Source organism: Acanthochromis polyacanthus, chromosome 6 (genome assembly GCF_021347895.1).
Source record: "Acanthochromis polyacanthus isolate Apoly-LR-REF ecotype Palm Island chromosome 6, KAUST_Apoly_ChrSc, whole genome shotgun sequence".
NCBI lineage: Eukaryota > Metazoa > Chordata > Actinopteri > Pomacentridae > Acanthochromis > Acanthochromis polyacanthus.
The window spans coordinates 29,333,300-29,358,796 of NC_067118.1; the positions used below are offsets into that span (position 1 = coordinate 29,333,300).

General features: G+C 41.8%; 1 protein-coding gene across 2 annotated transcripts in view; it reads left to right on the plus strand.

Moving 5' to 3' along the window:
• The window catches only part of scube3 (signal peptide, CUB domain, EGF-like 3), an 83,655-nt gene that overhangs the window by 39,732 nt on the left and 18,426 nt on the right, over positions 1-25,497 (plus strand). The window contains exons 5-9 of one of the 2 annotated variants that reach the window (XM_022209297.2): positions 9,209-9,355; positions 10,799-10,915; positions 15,302-15,349; positions 20,685-20,801; positions 22,316-22,438. In XM_022209297.2, the coding sequence (XP_022064989.1) occupies positions 9,209-9,355; positions 10,799-10,915; positions 15,302-15,349; positions 20,685-20,801; positions 22,316-22,438 (552 nt within the window). The remainder of the gene's footprint in view (positions 1-9,208; positions 9,356-10,798; positions 10,916-15,301; positions 15,350-20,684; positions 20,802-22,315; positions 22,439-25,497) is intronic. The other variant, XM_022209298.2, reaches the window with a different exon arrangement.

The window sequence follows — 25,497 nt, forward strand, 5'->3', positions numbered from 1 at the left end:
ATATTGATGCTGTTATGAACAAACTGAGCACCAGTCCGGTCTCACCAAGCTCCCCCGTCTCTCTTTCATTTTCTCTCTCTTTCTTGATAAATGTCCCCAGTTCCTGTTAATCTTTCATTTTAATATTTATTTTGCCTTTATTGCTTCCACATGAGGCCCATTTGGATCAAGAGATTAAAGCTGCCATTAATCTACAGACTTCAGTCATCTGATAGTCGCCTTGTCATTGTTTCATTATTTGCGAAAGACACAGGCAGAGAACAACTGCTCATCTGCTTATTATTACTGCTTTTATTACAACAGTGTGTCCGACTGAAAAATGGAAGTGGTGAGGAAGTGACTTTGCCGAGTTGTTGGGCAGCAACACTGCGAAGAACTGCTGCAAATATCACTCTGCTGGCTTACTGAAAAACGATGCACAAGTGGCTCAGAAAAAAGATCATTGAGAAAATGAAAGCTGATTTAATCTCCGGGCCTAGTCAGTTTAAATGCAGCCCTCCATCCATTCTGCCAGCCCTCCTCTTAAAGAGCAAAGCCTGGGGTGCAGTTTGCTCATGAGCTTTATTGTTCTCATTAAAAAGACATCAGCTCTCCATTCCTTCCATTAATGGGTCAGGTGTTCCCTGGACAACTTCTGCCGCTCCTTTCTGGGGACAGTGGAGAGCTGGTCACCGCAGTGCCTGGCGCTACTAGTCTGTTTCCCCTGCTGGTAGCGAGCCCTTGTTAGCAGTGAGCCTGTGCCAATTAGACAGCAGGGGTCTGCCAGCCTCTCAGCTAATGACAAGGCTGCTGCTGGCCTGTCTCTTATTAGACCTGCCCCTGCCCCCCTCAGCAGGAATAACTTTGGCCAAATGAAGGCTCCATCGTAGAACTGGCCAAAATGTAACAGTTCATTTATTCTCCTCAAACATTTCTCCCAGTCAAGGAATAAAGCCTTTCAAAGGGCAGCCAAGGTTCTTAGTGGTTGATAGGAATGCCATTTAGGTCAAGAAGGGGTCTACTGCTTTGCGTTTGATTTATTATCTCTCTTATATAGGAGGAAGACGGGGACATATGTGCGTGAGATGGGATCCAGCACATTTGAATGCAGGAATTTCAGGCTCAGTCAACCCACACATCCATAATTTCTGTCTGGTGTATTTTTGAATATCCGGTTGGGCAATTACAATAAGTGTGCACTGATGGGGCGGTTATGTAAGTCACATGTAGTGACTTATGCATTCATTTGTTTTCAGCTCAGAATACATATAATACAACAGCATGATTTGAAATTCGAATCATGCACTGTGCAGAGTTTACTGTGAGGCCGTGCAGGACCATGTAGAACTTGCGCAAGTTAAAGGGGTGATGTAACTTATAACAAGAAGCTGAATCCTCGTAATCAAACCTCGAGTCACTGCCAATCAATAACTGTGGCTGGCATTGTGCAGGAAGCTACAAAATAGCTGCGAGGAGTCTGAAAGTTCACCAGCCAGAAGATTACATTACAAAGTGTCCAAAGCTCATTGCAAAGCAAAATTTGATTACATGAGCCCTGAAGCTTCACTGTCACCTTCCACTGCTACAGGAGTCTGTAATAAGCCTCTGCTCTTAAGTCTTTTAAGTGCCCAATCAGAAACAGATGAACTAGCAGAGTGTGCAATCAAGAAGGAAGTTTAACTTGTAAAAATATATCTTGTACCAACAGAAAAATGATGGATATTAAAACGTATTTGGCCTTCTGCAACACAATACTGCCCTCATGATGTGAAATTGTGTTTACCAAAGCAGCATTACCATATTAGAAAACATAATAGAACAATTTCCTCGAAAAATTAGCCTCATTGTGTCTTATCAGTCATCTGCTTGGGGATTTTTCCCGTACAGTAGACCTTTTCTTTCCCCTTTTCTTCCTATGTTTACAACTTTCATTAGCTTCCCAAAGGGCTTGTTACCCTGTATGCAGCTAATCTTTCCTTCGCTCCCTCTTTCTCCATGTCAGATATGAACACAATGGCCATGATGGACATAGTCACACACACGGTTGCGTGCCCAAGCACACAACTAAATAATTTTCAATTTAATTCTGCTGGAGGCACAGTCTGACATGTGTTGTTATGACATTTAGATGCAGACTGTGGCACATTGACTTCAGGATATGTGTTTTCTGTGCTGGCCACAAGTGCAGCTGAATAAGGAATTTTCCAATAAATGTGATCAAATCCAAAATAAACGGTCACATCATATTTTCAGTTAGTTTTGCTCTCAAGCTATGGTATTCCTCCTGTTTGGAATCAGTCACAGGGTCATTGAATCCTGTTTTATTGCAGTTTTTTTCTCATTGTAAATGGATAAAATCACGTAGTTTCTTAGAATGTAATATCCATTTGGTAGACTGGTTCACATTTTAGTTTCATGAAGTAATGCACTTATTAAAGGGCCAGGTTCCATCATTCCAGTGATGCGCTGCTTTTTATTTTAGACTGCAAAGTGAAGTGCTGTATATGACAGTTTGTTTTTGTGCAACGAACTTTTATAAGTTAATGTTCATGTCTTGCTATGTGGTTATCCCATTGTGCAGGAGCCAGCGTGGTTCTTACACGTTCCCCCTGTTGGTTCTCAGTAGGCAGGCCTGCCTGTCTGTCTGTACACTGGCCACAGAACTGTTTTTACAAGTGCAGAAGTCGCTGCTCCATTGCTCTGCAGCCCAACCGTATAACCAGGCTCTTTTCCTATTCTGGGGAAATGGAGCAAAGGCCTCGTGCTGCAGAGACGAAGACATACCAGGCACTTTTTTGTCCCTTTTGCCTTTCTTTCCAGCCCTCCACTGTTCTCTTCTTACTCTCCTTCTGTCTCTTTTGTACATTATCTTCCCTCATCTTCCCTCTTTGTCTAGACTTTCATAGGCCCAAGGCTCCCACTCCTCCACACCCATCCCCACCCTTTAACAAATATACATCACTGGCTCAGGCTTTAGCAAATGTTGGCTGCCTTGCCACTAAATTCTCTGTGCCTCATTTGAGATGGGCATCCCTTTTGCTTGTGGGTTTGTTGAAGGCCATCTCTAAGCTGACCATCCCAGCATGCTGCTGTGGACTGCCAGAGTGCCAGTGGGGTTTTTCCACTAACACTTGGCTGTCATGGCTTTAACCAGAGAGCCAGACTGAGCTCTGCAGACACAGATGCCTTCTTCAGCTGCCTCTTGCTTTGATTTTTGGAAAGAATGCATCTCTGTAATAACATACCATATCTCATGTCTTTTGTGTTTCTGTGTTAAAGAAGGCTGCTAGCCTGGATGTGTTGTCTGTACTGTTGGGAGGGTGCTCTGCTCCTTTGGGACGTCACAGTGAGGTGACCTTGATAGAATAGGAGGAGGAGTGAAGGGGAGAGTGGCACGTCCCCAGCAGGTGCTGCACAACTGTCTGTGACACAGACACTCACAAATGCATGTGCCACATGCATACATTATGCAAATACACCTGTGTGTCAACGCATACACATACTTTAATGTACATCTGCTTTCATGCACAAGCACACACAGAGCTTCCTCAATACACACATTTATATAACATTTCCTCTACACACTGTACATATCCAAGAGATTCTGAAGAGCCTTAAGCCTCTTTACTATGTCCCTTATAGGTACAAAGTGGTACAAAATGTGTTTTGTATGTCTTAAAAGTTAGAGATGTAAAATAAAATGAAAATATTAAAATGTTTACTACTGATATTTCTCTAGCCATTTCTACAACTACATGGCTTCCAAGCTTTGCAGGCCAGTAAGAATTTTATTCAGTTTCTAAGTAGTAACTGAGGAGCCAAAAATCATCAAACTAAGAATTTCCACTTCACTGCCCATTTTTTCTGAGGTAAACCATCCAGACTGAACAGCTGCTTCACAGTTATCCCAATTTAATTACTAGCTGCTTCTGCTAACTCTAACATGTGTTAGCCATGAGCAAAGCATGAAAGTATTGTTCTGTTGTTGACTGCAAGAGTAGTCTTTATGCAGTCCCAGCATGTGAGGAACTAAAGATCCAGTGGATTACTTTTATTTCTGATAATAATGTCACCACAACAATAGGATTATCTGTTGTGTTAGCAAGTTATGCAGCCAATGTGCTAACATGACCATTGACTTTGATCATCATTTGAGCTCTGTGAAAACAAAAACTTTCAGAAATTATGGTACCTTTCAGAATGATTTGAAACCAATAAACAAGAACTGCGTGTGGGTTCAAATATTTTATTGTACCCCTTGTGCTTCAGTGCAACCAAAACTTAGCTGCTGTTAGCTTCTCTCATGCTCTCTATGCTCACATGTATTGCATTGTAATACATTTGAAGTCTGAAATAAAGCTGTTCTCGTTTGCATATTTCTCTTTCTGCTGTCAGACAACAGAACCGGTATGAAATAATGATAACCCATTAAGACTACAATTCAACTGGCAGTCACTTCAGTCCCTTCTGAGCTGCAGCTCTGCACAGCAAAATGTACTGATGTTAACATCATTGGACAGTCTCATTATACATATGAGTTAAAAACAACGGTTGTATTTCCATGTGGAATGATCATACAAAAGATCTTGTTCTTAAACACTCTTTTATAGCTCAGTTGCCTGTCATCAATCTCTGATGCAGAGAGAGTCTTTTTCCTGAAGGGTGTGTATACAGCAGCTCAGTTGCCATTTAAAACAGGGCTAAAATCAGAAGATATACAGTCCTGGTGAAATGAACCCTCTGCAGTATTTTGAGAATAAAGTTGAAACGCACCTCTGAGACTGATAAATTTTCTAAAAAGGGGACTATATGGGATATTTGATTGTGCATAATTTAACTGTTTCAGTTTAGATGGATTAGAAAATAATTCTCTGCTTTTTGGGATCATATGGGAACAGTATGTGCTTTGTGTCATTCTTGGCTACAATGTTCTACACTAAGTTGCACAATACGCGCTCTGGCAATGACATGTATCAGTCTAGACACTCTGCTGTCTTTTCCATTTTCTGGCTGTTTATGCTTTTAGTGTCTGAAAACGGGAGAGAAATGAGCGGCCTCAACCAGGCCTTTGGGAGCTGCAGGAAATCAGACAACCCAAACAGTAGCACTTGGATGGATTCTCTCTGCTCTCTGTGAACCGAGTCGGTGGGGAAGAGTTACTTCCTTGACCGACCTGCTGCCCTGTTGCTCCGTCTGACCATCTGCACTGTGGCTCAGCCCAACCCAGTCCAGTTCTTTCCCATTCTCCTTTCCATGCGCTGACATTTTTATCCTCCTATTAAAACTTTTAAGGGCCCATTATCTAAGAGGAAGGAATGTTGCTTTAATAGTGTGGTGGCTCCATGCTTAGGCCCCTTCTTTTCAGTTTGTATCCACCCAACACTAGCTAGCTGCTTAATGTTCTCCAGCAAAGAGGGGACCGTCTCCCCTCTGAGATGTATGACAGCAGCTCAGCACGGACTATGAGCCCTCTTTTCATTGCCCCAAGCACTCAGAGCAGACTATAAACCCTTGGCATGCCTTGCACTACTTCAGCCCCATTGTTTCAGTCTCCCCACTACATGGCTTTCAGGTTTAAGAGACCTCGCAGTACTGTGGTGAAGAACTTGTGGCCTCCTTGGATCTTTTGTTTGAGGATCACAGGAGTTAGCTGGAGTTGTTAACTTTTCTCTTTTTTGCGCAGTTTCTCATGTTATTGTCATATGTTGTGTTAAAACTCCCGCTGTTGAAACTTTACTGTTGTTTATTTTCTTGGTACGCAGGTTTTTACCTCAGAAGGAAAGTCATACAGAGCCTGCAGCTCCTGTGTGTAACATGTGGTGCAGCCGAATTCTTTTTGGCAAGATACAGATGTTTTACTGTGTCGGAAAATAGTGTGCTCTCAGTAGATTTTTTGCAATTTATTAAAAGCAGGTCTAGTTCGGATAGAGGCGGGAGAAACAGCTTGTTCATTTGTAGCTCACAAGCATTAGAGTTTACATTGCCAGCCACGGGCTTAGATAGTGTTTGAGCTGCAATCAATGCTTCCACACAGCGTTTACACTGACTTGTCCACGGGAGTTTCCATCATCTTTAAATCCTTAGCTACCTTTACTTCTGTTGTCCTGACCTGGTGGAAAGGCTGCGGCTTGATGTGACCTGCACTTAATGTTGTGTCCTGCAGGCACTGCGGCTGATGTCAAATATTACACTGAAGTTCCACCAATTCAGTGACAAACACTCAGATGGATTCTGCTACAGGAGACTGAAAAACAACTTAATGTTGCCACTTTATCCCAAAGGATTATGCCGTTGTTTCTTTAGGTATAAGAATAAGCACAAGAAATTTTGCGTACTCAACAAGATCTTTTTGCATCACAAGTACACAGACAACTATTAAAATAAGCCCTTTCTTGAAGTCTGTTTTCTTTACAAGCTTCTTATTATGAGTGATGGATCTTACATGAATATACAGTTTTCTACTAAGCAGTTTTTATTTCACAAGAGATTTATGTTTTTCTTAATTCCACTAAAAGGCTCTGTCATATGCTTCAGTTCAGCCGGCTCTGTAGACATGTAACACAGATTTCTCAGTGGCACCTTCACTAATTAATGTGTTTTATCTTGTTTGGCTGATTTGCGCAGAAAAACAACGTGTGAAGATGACATGTTGTGGCGTTATGTGAGGCTTTGTATGGATTAAAAACCAAGATAAAGGAGCTGGGGAGATAATTGGCTCCTGGCTGCGGCTTCATACACTTTTCCCAAAATACCAAGCTATCCCTTCAACGCACATCTGTCATTGCTTATAGTGTGCAAATAAAACAAGGGATTTATTGGCTTCTGGCTACAGCATCACCTTTTATTATTTGGTACAGAGGTCACGACCTGTCCCGGGAGGATAAAGTTGTGGTTACTCTGCAGAAGGATCACTCTCTTTTGTTTTTTGGTTAAGTGCAGTAGTTTCGATCGGGCCTGTCTGTGTGAAAACCCATATCCACTCTGGTTTGTTCTTTAGTTGACTTCTTCTCGGACTTCAGACTATTTCCTGTCCACTTCTCTCCCTATAAAGTGGCGTGTGATAGCTTTTATTAGTTTCTCCATATAGAGTTATGTTTTATGGGTCAGCAGATTGTTTTAGTGGATGATGATCTAGAGGTTTATTATTATTATTATTATTTCTCTTCTTCACTTTCCCATCAACCTCCATTTAAAAGGATGTTTTTCTTTCTTCTTTCCATCGTTTAGTAATGATAAAAACTGGAGTCCTTTGGAAGCAAGTTAGAGGGAACTACACATGGTGGATGATAGCCGGGTCTGGCTTGGAGAAAAGGGCCATTGTGTCAACACTTTGGCTTTTATTGGTCCGCAGAGAGATGAAGGCCCAGGTTCTGGCCCCAACCCGACATGCTATTGATGGATGGGTCTGTAGCATTTGGTTAGAGGGGCTGCATAAAAATGAAGGGAGAGTGAGGTGAGGTTTGGGATGCATAATACAACCTTCGTAAGTAATCTTTAGTCCATCGGGGGAGTAGTTGGAAACTCAATCCTCTGTTAAGTTCGTAGAAGTCTGTTTCTTGCTCTCAGATGGACACAAAGCCGAGAAAAAGGACCAGTGAATTCCACATCCCACTTAAATATCCACATGACTCACTGTGAATTTTGCAGCACTTTAAAGCTGCTGCTCTGTTGATGCTTATTCATGGTCACTTCACTCAATCCCGCTGTGCCTTTTTCTTTTTAGCCCAGTATTTGTTCAGCGCTAAGTCTTTGTCTAATGGTGAAGGCTGTCGGTGCAGGTAGAGTTTGCTAGCTCAGCCTGTCTGCAAGAACATCAACAGCTCAGGTAGGAAAGTCAGAGAGGATTGCATGACCTTGTGACACTTGTTGACAGACTTAAAGTGATGGAAAGTATTAGACTAGGAAGTCAGAATTGTCAGCATAGAAAGATTCAAAATAGATTCCTGACATTAGCCGTGAGTGGAAATACATAAAAGGACAAAAGGGTTTTGACGTAACATGTGGAAACAAGAGGACCTAATTAGAGGAGGTTGTGGTGGCAGGATTGAATGTACACAAAAAAGTAATTAAGGAGAGAATGATATGAAAACCTGTTTCTGTCAAGTGAGATTGCTTTCTTTTAATAGGCCTTGAGGCATGACAGAGGAATGTTCTGTACAGTTGTCAAGACTGACATACATTTAGACTTCACATGAGGAGTGCACAAGGTTATATGAGCTTTACTAGGTGTTGACACTTCCACGAACATATGCAAATGCTTCAATTTATGATAGAAAGTGGGCTAATTAGGAAAGTTAGACCTCCAAACACCCTTCAGTGTGACAGAGGATTTAATGAGACATTAATGGAGATGTCTTCCTGCTAGCTGCCTCCGTGTCCACCGGGAGAGAGGAGGGGTAAGGAAAGAGATCTGTTTAGATTTTATTGAGGTGTGTGTGTGTGTGTGGAGGTCGCAGGGTTTCCTAATGTATAAGTCAAATATCAGTCCCCTCCCACTAAGAAACCAGTGTTGTCACAGTGCACAGCAAAGCACAGCAGAGCACTGCATCCATTTGTGTTATAACTCACACGAGGGTCTCAGTCATGGTAACCTGTACAAAGCATTTATACATCGCTCAGACATGACTCATCATTGAGTGTCACGTTCAGTAAAGCTTTGAACAATAAAAAACCTTTTTTCTTGTATCCTAATTTTGTCTTGTATTAGAGGTTCGTCACATTCCTGCTGAAGTGCTTCAACCTTGATGACTCATGAAAATGTGCACTGACACCCTTATTTTAGTGCAATCCCTTTTGATCTCAGCTCTCTGTAGGGAGAATTTAGCCGAGGAGGTTTTTTTTTTTTTTTCACTGCGTTCCTCCTTTCTTTTCTTTATGGGGGATTACCTCAATTAAAATTACAGGTCTACGGGATCAGCTCCTGCTGGGAGTTTTATCCTTTCTGTAGGCAGCCTCCTTTTTATAGCATGAAAAGAGTGAGCATGTTCAAACAAGTGCTTGAATCTTTGTGAAGGGGTACTGGGCATGTCAGTCACCAGCAGTAGGCATATGAGGTGCTGAGGGTCAGAATGCGTGACAGGCATTCAAATGTTTTAGTCCACTTACCATCTCTGTGATATTTAATTTAAAGCCAAACTCTTAGTTTACTGAATGCTCTTTGGCTTTTGTGTAATCTCTGTGGCAGATAAGAGATAAACTCTCCCTCCTGCTCTTGCCGTTTCCTTTGCAGTGCAACCAGAAGGCACTAAAGAGGGACCCACCTGCATGGACAAGAATCATGGGTGCGCACACATCTGCAGGGAAACGCAGAAAGGTGGCATCTCCTGTGAGTGTCGACCTGGATTCCAGCTCACCCGTAACATGAAGGACTGCAAATGTAAGTCGAGCACAGTTCCCCATCCGTCAAACTCACAGACACACACCATCAGATGGAGGGTTTATAGGCTCCTTGTGAAAAGGTGATTGGGTTTGGATAATCACACTCATTCCACAAATGCCTTCCAACAGATTTGAAGTTGACATTTATGTCGCATTACAAAGCCGTGACTAATCTTCTGAACAGTCCTTGTAAAGAAAAACATGTTTATCAAATAAGGAGCGATCATTTACACAACCAGGGCAAGTGTGGAGGTTACTCGAAGGGGACTGCTCTGACGGACAGCGCACACTTCCTGTTGCTGTGCAACAGAGATCATCCTGTCAGAGCTGGGGCCAGGGCTGATGGGGGATTTGTCTGTGTTTGGATAAGGATTGGAGAAGTGTTATTCTATAGTTTTTCTGTGACAGCCCAGGAAAAGGGCAAAAGGCGCGGGGATGGTAGGGTGCAGACAGGATGGCGGTGGAAGCCTCGGCTCGCTCGTCCTCTTTTTCACTCTGTCATCACAGGTGTGTTAAAAGTGCTGAGGTTAATGCTCCCCTCGCCTGCGAGCACATAAATGTGTTTGTACACAAACTTAGACCAGTAATTGTACTCTTCCCATTATTTATGTGTAACCAACCTGAGGCATTCACTGTGTGTTCAGTTACAAACTGTAAACCTTTTATTCCCTTACAGTTTTTTGCCTGATCCACAGAATTAGTGAAATGCATTAAAATAAAAGCTGCCTAAAGTGCCTGTAGGCTGCTGCTCTTCACGGTGACTTACAGTGACTGAGTTTTAAATTGTGACCTATCACATCCTCTGCAACTGCAATGTAACTCTGTAGTCAGAGGGATAAAATGATTAAGTCTGGGAAGTGATGAATTAATAAACCCAGGATAGCGCTTTATTTAATTAACATAGATTCAGCACTTGAGGTGGTTAATATGTAAATCAATGCATGCCCTTCTTCGCATTATTTTACACTGATTTTGACCTTATTCTAAGTCCAGCTTTTAATAAGCAACGAATCTGCTGAATGATGACTGTGTCGCATTGGTTTGCTGTGCTCTAATCACACTGAACTTTGTAAGAGTTTAAACAGTAATTATGGTAACAGCAAGTGCTGCTCTTGCACCTTTAGTAATTTAAGACAGTTTTCAACAAGTCAGCATACTGTTTCCATGATGAGGCTGAGTTTTGATATTTTTCTGTCATCGGAAACCTCACTGGATGTGCAATATGTGTCTGTAAAGACCTGAATGCAGCCTGACCTGAGCCTGCAATACTTGCGTCATAGAGCATATGGCCCAGAGAAAGAGTGTGTATTAGACTGTCCCAAGGTTCCAAATGGGTTTTTGTTGCATGCCGTACCTGTTCTCTCCCCATGTTTCCTGTGACCTCTCCACTGACTTTCAAACGCCAAAGCAAAACTTTGTGCTAACTGTGTATCTCTGATAGTGACATGTAACTACGGTAACGGCGGTTGCCAGCACATCTGCGAGGAGACGGACCACGGCCCAAAGTGTTCCTGTCACATGAAGTTTGTCCTGCACAGCGATGGAAAAACTTGTGTAGGTGAGTCATCACCCCCTCAGCAGATTACAACTACCAAAGGCAAGAAATAATGGATTTTGGATGAGAAAATGTAGAAGTCCAAATGATTAACTCAGCACCCAATTTCCGACAGCAAATTTAATTAACGTTTGAAATGAAGTTTATGTGATAAAAGGCAAGTTGAGAAACAGGCCTTGTTACAGTAACTGTATCCCTGAGCCTTCTCTCTTGATCTGTGACATACAAGGACAAAAGGCTACCACACACTGTGCTTCCCCCTCTGCTGCTGCTCCAGTAACCTCTCAGTCCCTGCATCTGCTTTTGGCTTCTCTTCCTCCTCGTCCTTTCTTTTCGTTATACCCTGCGTCTTTTTCCTCTGTTTTTTCCGCCATGTCAGACACACACCTTCTATTAGCCCTTGGGTCATTTCCTCCACTGCTTCCCATTGGGAATTAACTCACACACCTGACCAAACCTTCCACTGGCATTTATCAGTGTTTGCCTCAGTTGACTTAAGTTGAGTAAAAATCGTTCAGCTACTCAGGCATATTGAACCGTTCTGAAGGGCAGTTTTAAATCAGACAAGTGCAGAGGAGTCAAAGCAATAAACGTATATAGAGCTCAGCCAGGCAGAAATGGACAGATATTTCATCAAACGTGTTGAAACAATAGAGTTGATCAGGTGTAAATATGAGACTGACTGTTAAAGACAAAGTGTCATTAATAGTTCCTGTACAGTACAAAGCCATTTAAACGGCTTTAGCCAGTGCTTTGCAGCGTTACTAATCTGGGTTAGTGAGTTTCATGAAGACAAACAGAGGAATAGAATCAGAAGCTGCTCCTGCAGAGCAGACCGGTGAAGTGGTTGCCTGGTTTCAGTAGCTGTTAAGTTTGAGTGCTTGGTTTGGGTAGCGGCTGATTAGCTCAGTGTTTCTGAATCCCCTTTATTACCGCAGCCCTGATGAGAGCCAGACCCATGTCAAGGTCTGGTCAGCCAACTTATCATTATTGCTGTACCCTCCTAGGCCAGGAGGATGCCACAAAGTTGGCCACAACCAAATTATATGTCTTTGCCAGTCTTATCCAAGGCAGAGCAAAAGTACATTTGGTGTGCCAGATTAGGAAGCAGTCAGCCAGTTAAAATGTCTGATTTCCCCCACAGAGTCTGGGGTTACAGTGGTGAGGACAGGGCTTCTGTGCGGCCGGCGCAGGGGCGCTCCATCTCTCAGACTCTATATTAGTTAATAAAACCTCAATAAAACAAACACGCAGCCAAATGAACCACTGATGAGAGAGTGAGTGACACGAACATTGGAAGACCTTCAATACAGCACCACTGCTGTGCATTGGGACTGACTCTGTGGGGCCTCCATCGTAAAAAACGATTCAGAAACTTCATATTCTGAAACTGTTGTTTATTTATGGAACAATTAAAAAGCTGAATCGGTGCACACAGATATTTCAGTTTGGCATGCCAGTTTTTTATATAATAACTTCTGGCAACAACAAAATGCAACAGCTAATTCTGCTTTGAAGAAAGAATTTTCTTTTCTTTTTTTTAATTTCAGTGCACAGAACAAATGGTCTCTCTTGGAACCAAGAAATTACATTTTAATTTGTATTATTCTTAGTGAGTATTTATAGTTTTAAATGTCACAAATGAGACAAAAATGGCCTGCTGGGTTTGTTGTATTTTGATGCTTGTCTGCTTGACACGTCATTATAATTACCACTTTCGGAAATAGTAAATGATCCACAGAGTGAGTGTAGAGGGTATCCATAGAAACAGCACACAGAGAAAGTATACTCCTGTTTAGCCTCACTTCTGACTTCGAAATGCTTATGATTCATTTAGTCTCTACACACTCCATCCAAAAGCAACACGGCACATGATTACAAAACAGCTTTAGCCTTGTCAGTGGCTTTGTCGTTAGGCTGGTGGGCTCTTTCAATATGCTGTAGCTTCACTCTTCAATCCATCTTGTGGGGTGTTTCATATGCATTCTGCCACTGCCTTTCATTCATGTTGTGGTGATTTTTCTCAGCTCTGCTCGGTCGGGCATTTCGTAATAATGTGCCATATACTGCTCTGTTGGAAGTGTTCATTCTTTATCCTTCCTGTCTCACCTCTGTTGATACTCTGCTACTGGAGATGAAAATATGGTGTCGGGAAGGCTTGTATGGATGGCACACATCGACTCTCAGACATACACGTATAGACACGCATTCTTTAATGTCAGATTTTTGACTGAAACCGTCCCTGAAAACTCAGGTTCATTTGTGGTTTGTGTGTCAAGTAAGTTCAGATATCAGAAAGGAGCATTCATCATGTGGAAGTATTCATGCTGTTAGCACAGCAAATCATAAACATTCACAAATAGCAGGCAGATGCAGACATGCTCAGGAGTTCAATCATCTGAAGAGTTGGCCACACTGTGCAAGATACACGCACACACGCACACGCGCACACACACACACACAAAGAGAGTGAGAGATGCATTTTATAATACAAACTGAAAGCTATACAAACAACCACACAGACATACAGAACATATCCTGCATGCATGCATCACATGCATGTAAACACATGTAGGCTACAGGCATATGCCCATTACATAAACACGTTGCTCTCGTTTCGGGTGGTCCGTGGATTCATGCTGGTGTGTTCAGATGTATCTCGCAGCGACCCTTCCTCTCACTGCTTAGAATCACTGTCCCTGGGTTGCTGCATGTGGGGATTGGAACACGCTGGTGGAACTGTGGCGGCCGATGTAAACTGTGCATGCTTTGTGGTGTTACTGTTTGACTTGAGCATCTGCATCTGCTTCTTCATCTGGCACCTCAAAAGAGCAGCCTGTGGAGGACAGAATGACCAATTCTGGCATCCTGCAGAACTTGCATTACTTACAAGTGATTTGTCATTTATTTTTTAGTTTTTATTATTTGATGGTATTTTGGAAATTTAACTAAAATTGTGCAGGGATGCAAATGAAAGATCGATTTTAAAGGCGTAAATAGCCATTTTCTGTTTTGTCAATGTGCCCAGCCCTCCACCCCAACTGTATCAGGTCTGAGTGACTGCATACTGAAATGTGTGCCTGTAGCTGAGTGTGAAGGTGAAGCCAAATATACACTCATAAGACTATAGAAATAGGAGTCAGTGGACAGGTTTCACTTGTAGAATTTGTTAAATTAAGAGCCAGTTAATTAAAAGTCATAATTTGACATAAATTATACAGCAGGTGAAAACAAAAAGACACTAATGCTTTCCGAAATAGGTTTTAGTGGCAGCACATAAATTGTACGGCTGGGCCACTGACAGTGTTTAGAGACTTGACATAACAGCCTAACAACATTAATTCCAAAATGATCGGACCATAAAAGACACCATAAAGCGCAGAAAATGAATCTGGCTGTTCCTGACTTTCAGCTTTGCAGCACTAACCACCACTCGCTCTGTCTGTCAAGGCTCACAGTGCTCATACTAACTAGCAAAGCCTCAACTCACACGCAAACAGTGAAACTGCCTTTTTTATATTGTGTGGAAATATTTATTTGCATGACTGCATGTTGCAAGGTAACACTTTTGCCTTGAGATGTCACCCTTTTCAGTTGTTAAGACCGAGACCGGTCATTATTAGTTTGTTGTCAGGATTTTGGAAGGTAATTACTACTGTTGTTGCCATTAGGAGGCTGTTTTTTTTTCCTTTGCAACAGCATAATGTCATTCTCTCATGTCATTATCACCTCCTAGCACCATAAATGAACATTAATGATTTGTTTAATGCAGGAGAAATACTCCCTTGTCACCCATGCTGTCCTCCTTATTCCCTGCCCAGTGATGCCTTTCATGAATTATGGCTATTCATTTTACTGAGCGAGAGTTTGCGAGTTTCTTGGTGCTTTCTGGGAAGTAAATGATGTGGGAACACAACCTGTCACACTATAAATGGGATAATGTGATCATACCTCAGCCTTCTTCTACTGAGCGATGAGCGTGCGGCCTGAAGACTCAGATAGCAGGAGTTAAAAAAAATTAACATTTTCCAAAATGTTATGGAGATGAGGGACAAGTTGGGCTGTTTGCAGCTGCAGCAACAACCAACTTGTTTCTCCTTAAAATCTTCACTTCTTCAGGTTCCCATCATTCTGTAGCAGACACCACGTATGAGGACATTATCCCATTTCTGGTTGTGAGGCTCTGTTCACTCGTCATTTAGACGTGTAGTCTCCTGCCAGCTCTCTCAGAAAGCGCCATTTGGCAGGGAATAAGGTGGATGTACAGCGCAACACATCAAATTAGTTCTTATCTTACATCGCACACCAATGCTGTGTGGTTCAAGTGTACGGAGAACTAAAGTGGTGTTTTTACAATGTGTGTTTGTGTGTGTGTGCGCGTGCATGCAGGGGAGAGGAGTGTCCAGTCCCAGGCAGCCCCACAGCTGTTCCCTAATGGTAAATATGTGTTCCTCTGACTCCTCTCTCTGGGGGTCTGTGGGTGTGGGGAATAGAGGAAGCTAACCTAGCAGACACCGATCAGGCCCTTCCCCTCCCCACAGGGGCATCATCCCTCTGACCCCTGACCCCTGACTCCCCTCCACCGCCTTCCTCTTCCTTCTGTGAATGCCCTCTCAATAACAACCACTGCCTGTGTCAAACCACACCTTTTGAAAACACAGCTGCAAACAGGGAGCCTCTGACCAGCAGTATCTGCATTACATAAAAACGTGCATCTAAGGGTGCGAGGTATAGCTTATCCAAGTCAGCTCCCCACCTGCAGTCATATTCACACTAGTGCATTTGCTGAAGTCCTTACGTATTTCCATTTTATGCTACTTTACACTTCTACTGCGCTGCAATTAAGAGGCAGATATTGTCATTTGTAACATTTACGTGACTGCTCTGACAGTTTATCGAGCCTACAGTTGTGGCAACATTTTAATTCCAAAACTTAGCAGATGGGTTTATTTTGATTAATGCTCAAGGCCTAAAGATGTTAAAATCACTGATTTACCCTCTAGAAACTCAACTCTACACATCGCAATTGTATATTTAGTTTTTATATATTTTTTTCATGACGATAATCCTCTCCTGCCCAAACATTCTGTATTGGCCTTGCTTGTTTCTCCACTTACCCCTCCCTGCTCACTGCAGCTCGAGCACACCGGCTCATGTTTGACTCAAATACAGTAAAACTGCTCTACGCTGCAAAGTGACAAGTAGAAATTCTTAGGAAGAGTAATGACAAAGAAAACCACTCCTATCAAGTTGTCAGAATTGATTCCTAAATATGTTACACATGAAAACCACAAAAGTCTGAATCTGCGTTTTCGAGATCATCATCAGTCCACTACAGTTTTAAGGTGTATCAGCAATGTTTACTGCCTGTTTTGCTTTTGATTTGTCCTTGAGCATATAAAAAAACGCTGCATAGACATAAAGTGAAAAATGTGATCACTGAAGGGCACCTTTAAATTGTCTAATTTAAATTAGTTTGAACACTTTGTACTTATGTATCAATATTAACCATGTCAACCACAGTCAGTTACACGTGATAATTTATATTTCACCAATAATATGCTTTTTAGTTTCACTTAAACAGGATTTTGAATGCTTCTAATGGAGTATTTTTACACGAACGCACCAGTACTTTGATTTAAGAATCACAGTGCTTCTTTCTTCTCCTCCCCCACTGAAGTTTGATTGATCTTCTGAATATAGATGCATTAGCGTAAGTTGGCTTTGTCCAAAGTTGTAAACATCATCAGTTTGACTGTGATAGCTTCTAAGGGACAGACCAAAGGCTTGAGCTTTATTTGTGTTTGATATGACTGAAATGAGCTTGCACTGTTTCAAACACTTGGCCACGGCGTTCCTAAACTCCATCATCACGGCCTATTAGCTTTGGTGAGGGAGCCAATAATGTGTCCATGATTCAGCATTACTTCACACAGAAGATAAAACACAGGATCCCTCCCAACTTGCTGTTTCGTACACATGTAATCTTTTGTCCAAAAATGCCGAAAACAATCAATTGAAGAGTTTCTTCTTCTATTTGATGGCCAAAAGTAATTTGCTTCACTACATTTGCTGTAAAATGAACAATGGAGCAGATCTGAGGGGAAAAGAGAGAAAACGGACTGAAACTTGATACTATCACAAATGCAATTCAGTCCAATTTTCAGGATGAGCTGTGTTTTAATAGAAATGGCAAAGATGCCAGGAAAAATAAACTCATAAATCTATGAGGACATATCAAACCTTGATACATCAAAGAGATTTACGATTTAATTATACCATGTAACACACTGAGGGAGGAGGCTTGTTCTCAGAGGAGTAGCTCGTTCAAGGTAAGACATGAAACAGTAGTGTTTTAAGTTACTAGTTGTTCCTACCGTATGTACACGAGCACCGAGTTCCCCACATACTACAATATTACAGTCTGACCTATTTCAAGATTTTGTGTCCTAGTTTGTGTTTTTTTTTCCCCCTCAGAATTAGAAACATAAGAAGCAGGAGACATATTTTGCATGGCACTTGAACGGGTTTGTCTCCTGATTTTATTGCACCAAAACAAATCCAGTTTTTGTATCTGCACCTTTGGAGAACATTAGAAGATTGTTCTCCCTGGTTTTATTCTCTTACTGTGTGGTTTGTTATTGAGAGCGCATTCACCTCAGAGCATTAGTTGGATTTTTATCTGACTAACCCCTCTCAGTAACTTTACTCTGGCTGCATGTTTGCTGTTTGGTCAAGAAAATCCAAACAATTTCTTAATATCATTCAAAAGTTTGGTGTCACCCAGACAATTTCATGTTTTCCATGAAAACTCACACTTTTATTCATGGGCTAACATAATTGCACAAGGGTTTTTTAATCATCAATTAGCCTTTCAACAAGATTAGCTAACACAATGTAGCATTAGAGCACAGGAGTGATGGTTGCTGGAAATGTTCCTCTGTACCCCTATGCAGATATTCCATTAAAAATCAGCTGTTTCCAGCTAGAATAGTCATTTACCACATTAGCAATGTCTAGACTGTGTTTCGGATTAATTTAATGTTAACTTTATCGAAAAAATAAATGTTTTTCTTTCAAAAATAAGGACATTTCGACATGACCCCAAAACTTTTGAACAGTAGTGTATATATGCACATAAATATATGAAAAGATCTTTTTCAGCAAGGCCATATATTCAGGGTGCCATTTTGTGAGTTCTTTCCTCTCGCCCTTTGATGTATTTTGTTCGCGGTCTTCATAAATGGCTGATGACAACCTGCTTGTCAACAGCTCTGACGTACATTTAAGAAACGCCGCATTTAAAAAAATCATGTGGCTCCTGTTAAAAGATTATGTGCGCTGTCTGAGCCTCTCTGTATGAAACATATACTACAGAGGCTCAACGTCAGACCGAACACCCTGCACATCATACCGGAGAATATTTACAAAAGTCGGCCCACCGTTACTGTAATTGCGTGTCCCGGCCTAGTGCACTGTAGATGCGGCTGGTTTGCATCCAAAACACACAAACCAACACACATACCAGAGCGTGTGTCTCTCCCCTGTCTTCACACAACCATAATGTCAGAAATATTTCTTTGCTCTCTTAACACATGATCATTACAGTTTGGTGAGATGGCGGCCTGACTAAGCGTTTTGGAGGCATGTCCCGACACTGTCTTATCGTCTCGTCTGCCAACTGTCTCTGCTCGCACTTTGCAATTACGCAAACCCACAGTGCTGCGCTCTCAAGTCTGGGTTGGGACTGGGGGTATCATACTCCATCATGAGCTATTGTCCCTCTGCAGAGGATCAAAGGCAGAATCGCTGCATCCTGCCAGCTTCAGGGAGTAAACAAAGTAATGGACACGCCTCACAAAGAAACAAAGGGATCTAAAAGGGATCTCTAAAGTGCAGTGAATCCAGCCTGTGGAGCTTTTTGCTTGGATGCCACAGTAAACACAATAATAATATTGAATGAATGTAATTAAATGGTAAAAATATAGTGGAACACAAGCCAGAAAGCTTAGTTACACAATTATACCTCTATTAAGTTTGCTAATAGCACACGTAAGTCACTGATCACGTGCTGCCAGAGCAAAGCTGTAGAATCTGAGTGTACTGAAATGAGCAGTGGTTGGTTTCATTTACTTTAAATTCAAGTTTTGATTTCTTCTTTCAACCTGAAACATAATGAAACATTAGACTGGGAAGTGTATTTGACAGTCATTATAGAAGCTGACTTTTACAGCAAATGTCATCATATGCAGGAAGATCAGCTGAAGAAAGAAATGCAGAAAGTTTTAATTATTCAGGGAAATGGTCTTGTATAAATCATGATAATGTATTCCAGCAAGCAGAAGTTGTAACCAGTTAACAGAAATGTGAAGAATATGGACAGCTGGGTGTAAACGAGTCTCAGAAAAACAGTCAGCCAAAGTTTACGACAGTGTTTTCCAGGTTAAAGTTTGCAAACGGCATAAGCAAATACTTTAAATTAGATTTTAGTATATTGATACACCATGTTTAACCTTAAGCAACAGCATCAACTAGACTGTTTCAAGCTGTTGTCTTTTACACTGCTATTAAAAATAGAATTACATCACTATAAGCACCTGTTTTGCTTTGATACATAATTTGAGTCCACAGTTGAGTTTTTTATTTGACAGAGAGACCTTTATAAAGTTCAGTTATGGCTGCTGCAGGCGGTGCAGTTTTAGATTTAAGTGAGGAGGATTAGGTGTTTCCCCAAAGGGTTCCTCGTTCTCTATAAAAAACTAGTGCAGCTGCATTCTCTCTTCAGTGCCACGTGTGAGCTGCCATCTCCCTGCCAGTGTGAAGTTGTGGACTCGTCCAGCTGTGTTGGCTCCTTTTTCGAGGAGCGAACATCCTCAAGTCCCTTAGACCGAAGTGGCGCTGTTTAAATGATCAGCTGCAAGTTTAAGTGATTGTTTCAGGTCACAGAAGTCATTTTTGTGATTGTTTTTTTTTTTTTTTTCGGAAGTGTGTGAGGCTTTCTATAAAGCTCCCAGAAACCAGTAAAGCACACACTCTGATGTGAGAGACAATTTCTCCTGTACTCTTGCCTAAAATGAAACTCTCTGTGAAATTTGTCACTGTCTAGAGAAGAGACCTCAGCTACCCTGTCTTGACTGACTACCTCCCTTTTTTCAAATCAGTCTAGCCAACATAGGCCAGGTAGCTGAAATTGCTTTTTTATCCCCAAAATGCCTGGAAGGTTTTGTCAAAACCAGGTAAAAGTGGTGGTTTTGTCTGCATATGTCTGGAAGTAGACACTCTACCTTCAGGAAGCAGGGGAGACGGATGTCCTCCAGTACAAAGAACTTTTCAGAGGGTATAATTCACCTTGACCAAAGAGAAGCAAACATGCACACACTTACATATGTTTTACACACGTCTACACATAGAGGAAACACGTGAAATCCTCTGTTTGGCTGTGTTAACTATAACATTCCAAATGACTGTCTCCTTTCATTATTCCAACAACTCTTCACTTCCCTCGCTGTTAATATCATTCAGCTGCTGCAGTTTTCTATCTTTATCTCCTCTTTTTTCCCCTCTCTACCTGATTAACCTGCTGTTCCTCTTATCTCCTCCTGTTTTACACCAAAATGAACGGTGTATACAACAGTGTGTCCTCTAATTGTTTCAACGCTATCAGGATGCATTTATTCTGTTTCAATGGGGGAAAAATAAGTAGGTCAAGACAGCATGTACTGTGTGTTTTCTCTGGTGGAGTTTGTCTGACTGAGTGCTGGTTTCCCTGCAGAGACCTGTGCAGTGAACAATGGCGGCTGTGATAGCACATGTCATGATTCAGTGACAGGAGTCCGCTGCAGCTGTCCTGTTGGCTTCACTCTGCAGCCAGACCGCAAGACCTGCAAAGGTAACCCACCCATCACCCACGGTTCCAGGCAGCGTTCAAGCTGCACCTGTCCAGCTGTCACCAAATCCGTCTCCTGCTTGTCATGTTGCCAGGCACACTGGAGCTTCTTTCTCCACCTGGAGTTCGTTGGAATATTTAAATTGTTATCTATTCTGCTCCTACTCAACCCCCACAGTTACCACCTTTTCCAACCTGCTAGTTAGATTTTCTACACTATCATTGGTTTGCAACTTGAAGTGCTCTTACAGCACATACCGGTGTCCCCAATCACACACTACTTTCTGCTTTTCAGCTGCATATTTTGAGCAATATTGTGTCATGCCACCAGTTTTCCTGACAATTTTTCCGCCGCATTACCATCATTCTCTTCTTCAGAGTTTTGGCAGAGCATCCTCAACTCAGGCAACTTGCATATTCTAACAAGTTTTATGTGTTACGTCTAATAAATCATTTACAAACCTTACGTGGAATTATTATATTGGAAGACTTTGGAAACAAAGGCACTGCTGAGAATGAGGACAACCTGTGCTTCCAGAAATGCAGAAACAGAAATCTGCCTGCTTCCTATGGTTTGTAACGCTACTCTGATAAAAGTACATTGACTCATATTAGTTTGGTTTGAGAGGAAACAAGAGGAAAACAAACCCAGGCAGCACTGGCACAAGAAGACAGGAGCTCGCTTCAGGCCAGCCACTTCTGAGGAGCGGAGACAAAGATGGAGCAAGGAAGGGATTATTTAAGTCCATTTCTCACGCATTTATTTTAACCAGATGATGAAGACTCTCTCAAGAGACAGACGCCTCATTGGTGATGATGATTCGAAATTAATCAGAGCAGCTGCCAAGCTCGCCCCGACAGAGTACCATCAAAGCAGGGATGAACACATGACATATCGATTGAGTATCGACTACAGAAATAAAAAGCAGAGTAATTGGAAGGAGATGGACAGTGATGATTTAGAGGCCTTACTGCTGCAAGGCTTTAGCGTGTGAGGGCTGCAGCCCATTAAAGCTACACGCAAACTGATTCTTGTTCGGCCAGTAAGGAAATCCCTGAAGCTCGTTTCCAGCCTTTTGCCAGTCTGTCATCCTTGTAGAGCCAAGCTCTTAATCATCCGATCTTGCACCAGGAGCCTAACTACCTTTGGTCACATATATCTCCTCTTCCCATTCAGATTTAACAGCTTCCTATGAAAATACATTTAAGCTGCGGTAATCAATATTTTTATCTTTGCAATGGATTCAATCAGAAGGGGTCGCCCATAGTGATGAACCCCCAGAGAGTAGCCTGACGCTGCAGTTCCCCTCAGCTCCGAGCAGAAAAAACTGACTGCAAATGAATGGCTGCTGGGTATGCAAATAGGCCACTATGTGCTAACAAGGAAAATAATTTTGTAATGTGCTCACAGCTTGTTTCCAATCACACACTGCAGGTTTAGCATTCATTTTCTCTCCTTTTCAAATGCGATGAGTGATTTGATGCACCCACTGCTCATTAAGACTTTCTGTTCACAGACATTGACGAGTGCCGTCTGAACAATGGGGGGTGTGATCATGTGTGTCGAAACACAGTGGGCAGCTTCGAGTGCAGCTGCAAGAAAGGCTACAAGCTGCTAACCAATGAGAGGACTTGTCAAGGTAACCCATTTTATTATCTTTTTGCCTCTTAAATAAAGGTTCCTGTGCCTTCAACACTTTCTGTCACATTGGTGGAGATTTTTTGCTATAAATGCTAAAAATGCTAAAAAAAAAAACTCTGCCCTTCTAGTGGCACAAAAAATCACTGAGAGTTTTCCAGCCTGCAGAGATGCCAAACCAGGCCTCTCTGGCTTGTTTGTCTGTTATATTTGGTGGTAGCCATGGCTCAGCGGGAGGTGGGAGTACTAGCAGCAGAACAAATAAGAGTTTGCCATGACCGAACACAGGTGTGGGAAATTAAAACTGCAGCTTTAAAACTTCTGTTTCTTGGATGAATTAAGCCACTACAGAAACATCTGCTGACAGAAGACAGGCAGGCTGGAACTACGGAGCTGAGCTCAGCCTCTCTCAGAGTGGAAAAACAGATGACTAGCTATTTTTTTATTCTCTTATTGATGTGGTCAATCAATACGCAACATGGTACACATCAGTGTCACGCAAAGGGTTTAGAATTGTTGTTCTGAATCGCGCCGCTCTCTAACATCATATGTGGTCAGTGAAAAACATACACTGTGTCACTGTGCTTTGCAGCCACTTTGTCGCCTCTTCAAGTCTATTTTTGTCCGGATGCCTTTCTTTCATTATTTGGGGCCAAACAATGCAAAGTTTATTTTGCCAAAATAACACAGATAACTGAGAAAATGTGGCCTGTGCATGTAGGAATGTAAATCACAGCTTGTTTTCTGTGGCATCGGGCCTTAACCAACTCCGCCATGTGCTTTGTTTGGCTGCACAGGGTCAACTTTGAAACAGTCTTGTCCTTGTTTAGCACCTCGTGTTTTGTCTGGAGAAGAGAGCTGTGATAAAGTTCACCTCCTGTTGAGTGAGGTGTTGCCAGGTTGATACACACTACTGACTCACCTGTCTGCCTCTTGTCCTGCCTTCTCATTCCTATCATTTTTTTCTCACTTCTGGAATGAGCACAGGGCAAAATAAAAATGAAGTGCCTCTCAGTTGAGGTTCAGCTTATAATTTTTTCTCTTCAAATTGGTTTGCTAGCAATGTGGTTTCAGGTGTTTTTTTTTCTCTCCTTGGCATGCATATGTGGGATTAAAGAGGCATGCTGCACATTTAATAATGCACTTCCACAAAGGTAGTGGACTCACAAGAGATATATTGAGAAAAAGAAAGATTAGAATCTAAACAGCAGGGGACTAAATATCCTTATGTTCTGTCTTTAATGTGGGACATTCTCCGTAAGCAATGGCTCCTACATTTCCCATAATGCAATGACTTGTTTTTATAGTTTTGACTTGCCTCTGAGTTGTAAAAAAAAAGACATTTAAAAGCCAAATTCATAAAAAGCCACACACTTTTAATATAAATTCAAAATCTAAAACACATTGGCTTTGATGTGTGAAACTATATGAATTCATTTATCAAATAATTGTTTTTCAAGTGACTTAGGATGATATTGTGAATCCTTATTTTTACTATTTCAAAACAATGTGATGGAGTTTTTTTTTCTTCTGAGAACCAACCTACCTAGCTGATGCCTCTATCTTGGTAATCAAGGATTGCTGTTTAAAATTTTTTAGTCTCTAAGTCCCAGATTGTATCTCTATGACATCATTTGGGTGATTTCTTTAGAGTTGACCAAACTCTTCCAGAGTGGCTGAAAAAAACAGTATCATTTTTGCACACACTGAAAATGTAAAGTGGCCTTTATTTCCTGGCCGTAAATATGTGTCAAGGAGACAGTATTTTAGTGAAACTAAATAGCCCGTAATAATCCCCTCATGCATCTCACTTATGAATATAAATCTACTACTGAAAGATTGAGAAGATTAGGTGCAGCTGCAGTGAATTTACAGCCATTTTGCCCATTATTTTTGTAATAGTTGAGATGCTTGGTTGTGTGTCAAGGTGTTCTGAGGTATCAGTTACACTTAAACAGACGTTTGCTGTCTCCCCGAGGTGTTGAGATGTGTAAACTGAACTCTGGGTTTATCTTGGTTTAAACAGTCATGGTGTTTCCCTGCTGTCAGTGGACCAAGGCCTAGAAGTCAGGATTGGGCTTGTCTGCTGAGGCCCTGTCAGCATTCTTCCACCCACAACTCCCTCCAGGCTCTTCTCATCTTCTTCTCACTCTTAATCCACATGAGGGCATCCAGGGAGATGTTCATCAGACCTCGTGTTTTCACCAGAGGGAACATCTGTGATAGAGGCCTTATCTGTTCTGTATAAACAACAGTGACCTTTTCATCATTTCAGTCAGACTCATTCGTCATTTTATTTTGAACCAAGCCGGAGGTTAAGGTGAAGAGACACAGCAAAGACAAGTAACTGACAAAAACTCTAATTTGTGAATTCCATGTTCAATCTTTAGGTAGTTCAAGTCGGCGGTGTGACTCTTCTCGCCTTGCACATGCATCATTTCATGCTGCAGTCTTGCCCACACTCTGCATACTTCACCTTAGCCGCCTTGTAAATAAGGGTTGTCTGGAGTCCCAGATGTCTTCACACATCCACTCTGAAGCGTGGCACTGCACAAAACAATATAATGATAAGTTGCAGATTGCATTCTGGCGTCACTTATTGCAACATTTTTTAAGGATATACTCAGCCACCACGCCTAATTCCCAAAGGGTTTTAGACTCTTTGTTTAACAGTGTGCTTGAGTAAAGTTTATCCTCAATATGCCAGAAACAATCACTTTTGCAATGCCTCATGCAGCGTGTGCCAACCCATGTTGCTCTCAACTACCCCTGCTGTGAGGAACCTCCTGAGGCCTTCATAGGGGACAAGCAACAGCAACTATATGAGTTTGCTCTTGTAAATGTGTCTGTGTAGATTCTCAGTCTTCCAAGTCATTGTAATCCTTTGAGCGTCAGTTAAAAGCAACCAGATTTCTCTTTTAGGTTCTTGAAGATGTTCCACCTCTCATCCAAGAGGCATTTTCAGTTTTGAAGTCACTCATGTAAAAGAAATTTACCTTTGTGCTCATTTTTGGCCCCTACATGTAAAATCCATGCAGCAATTTCTCAAAGATCTTTTTA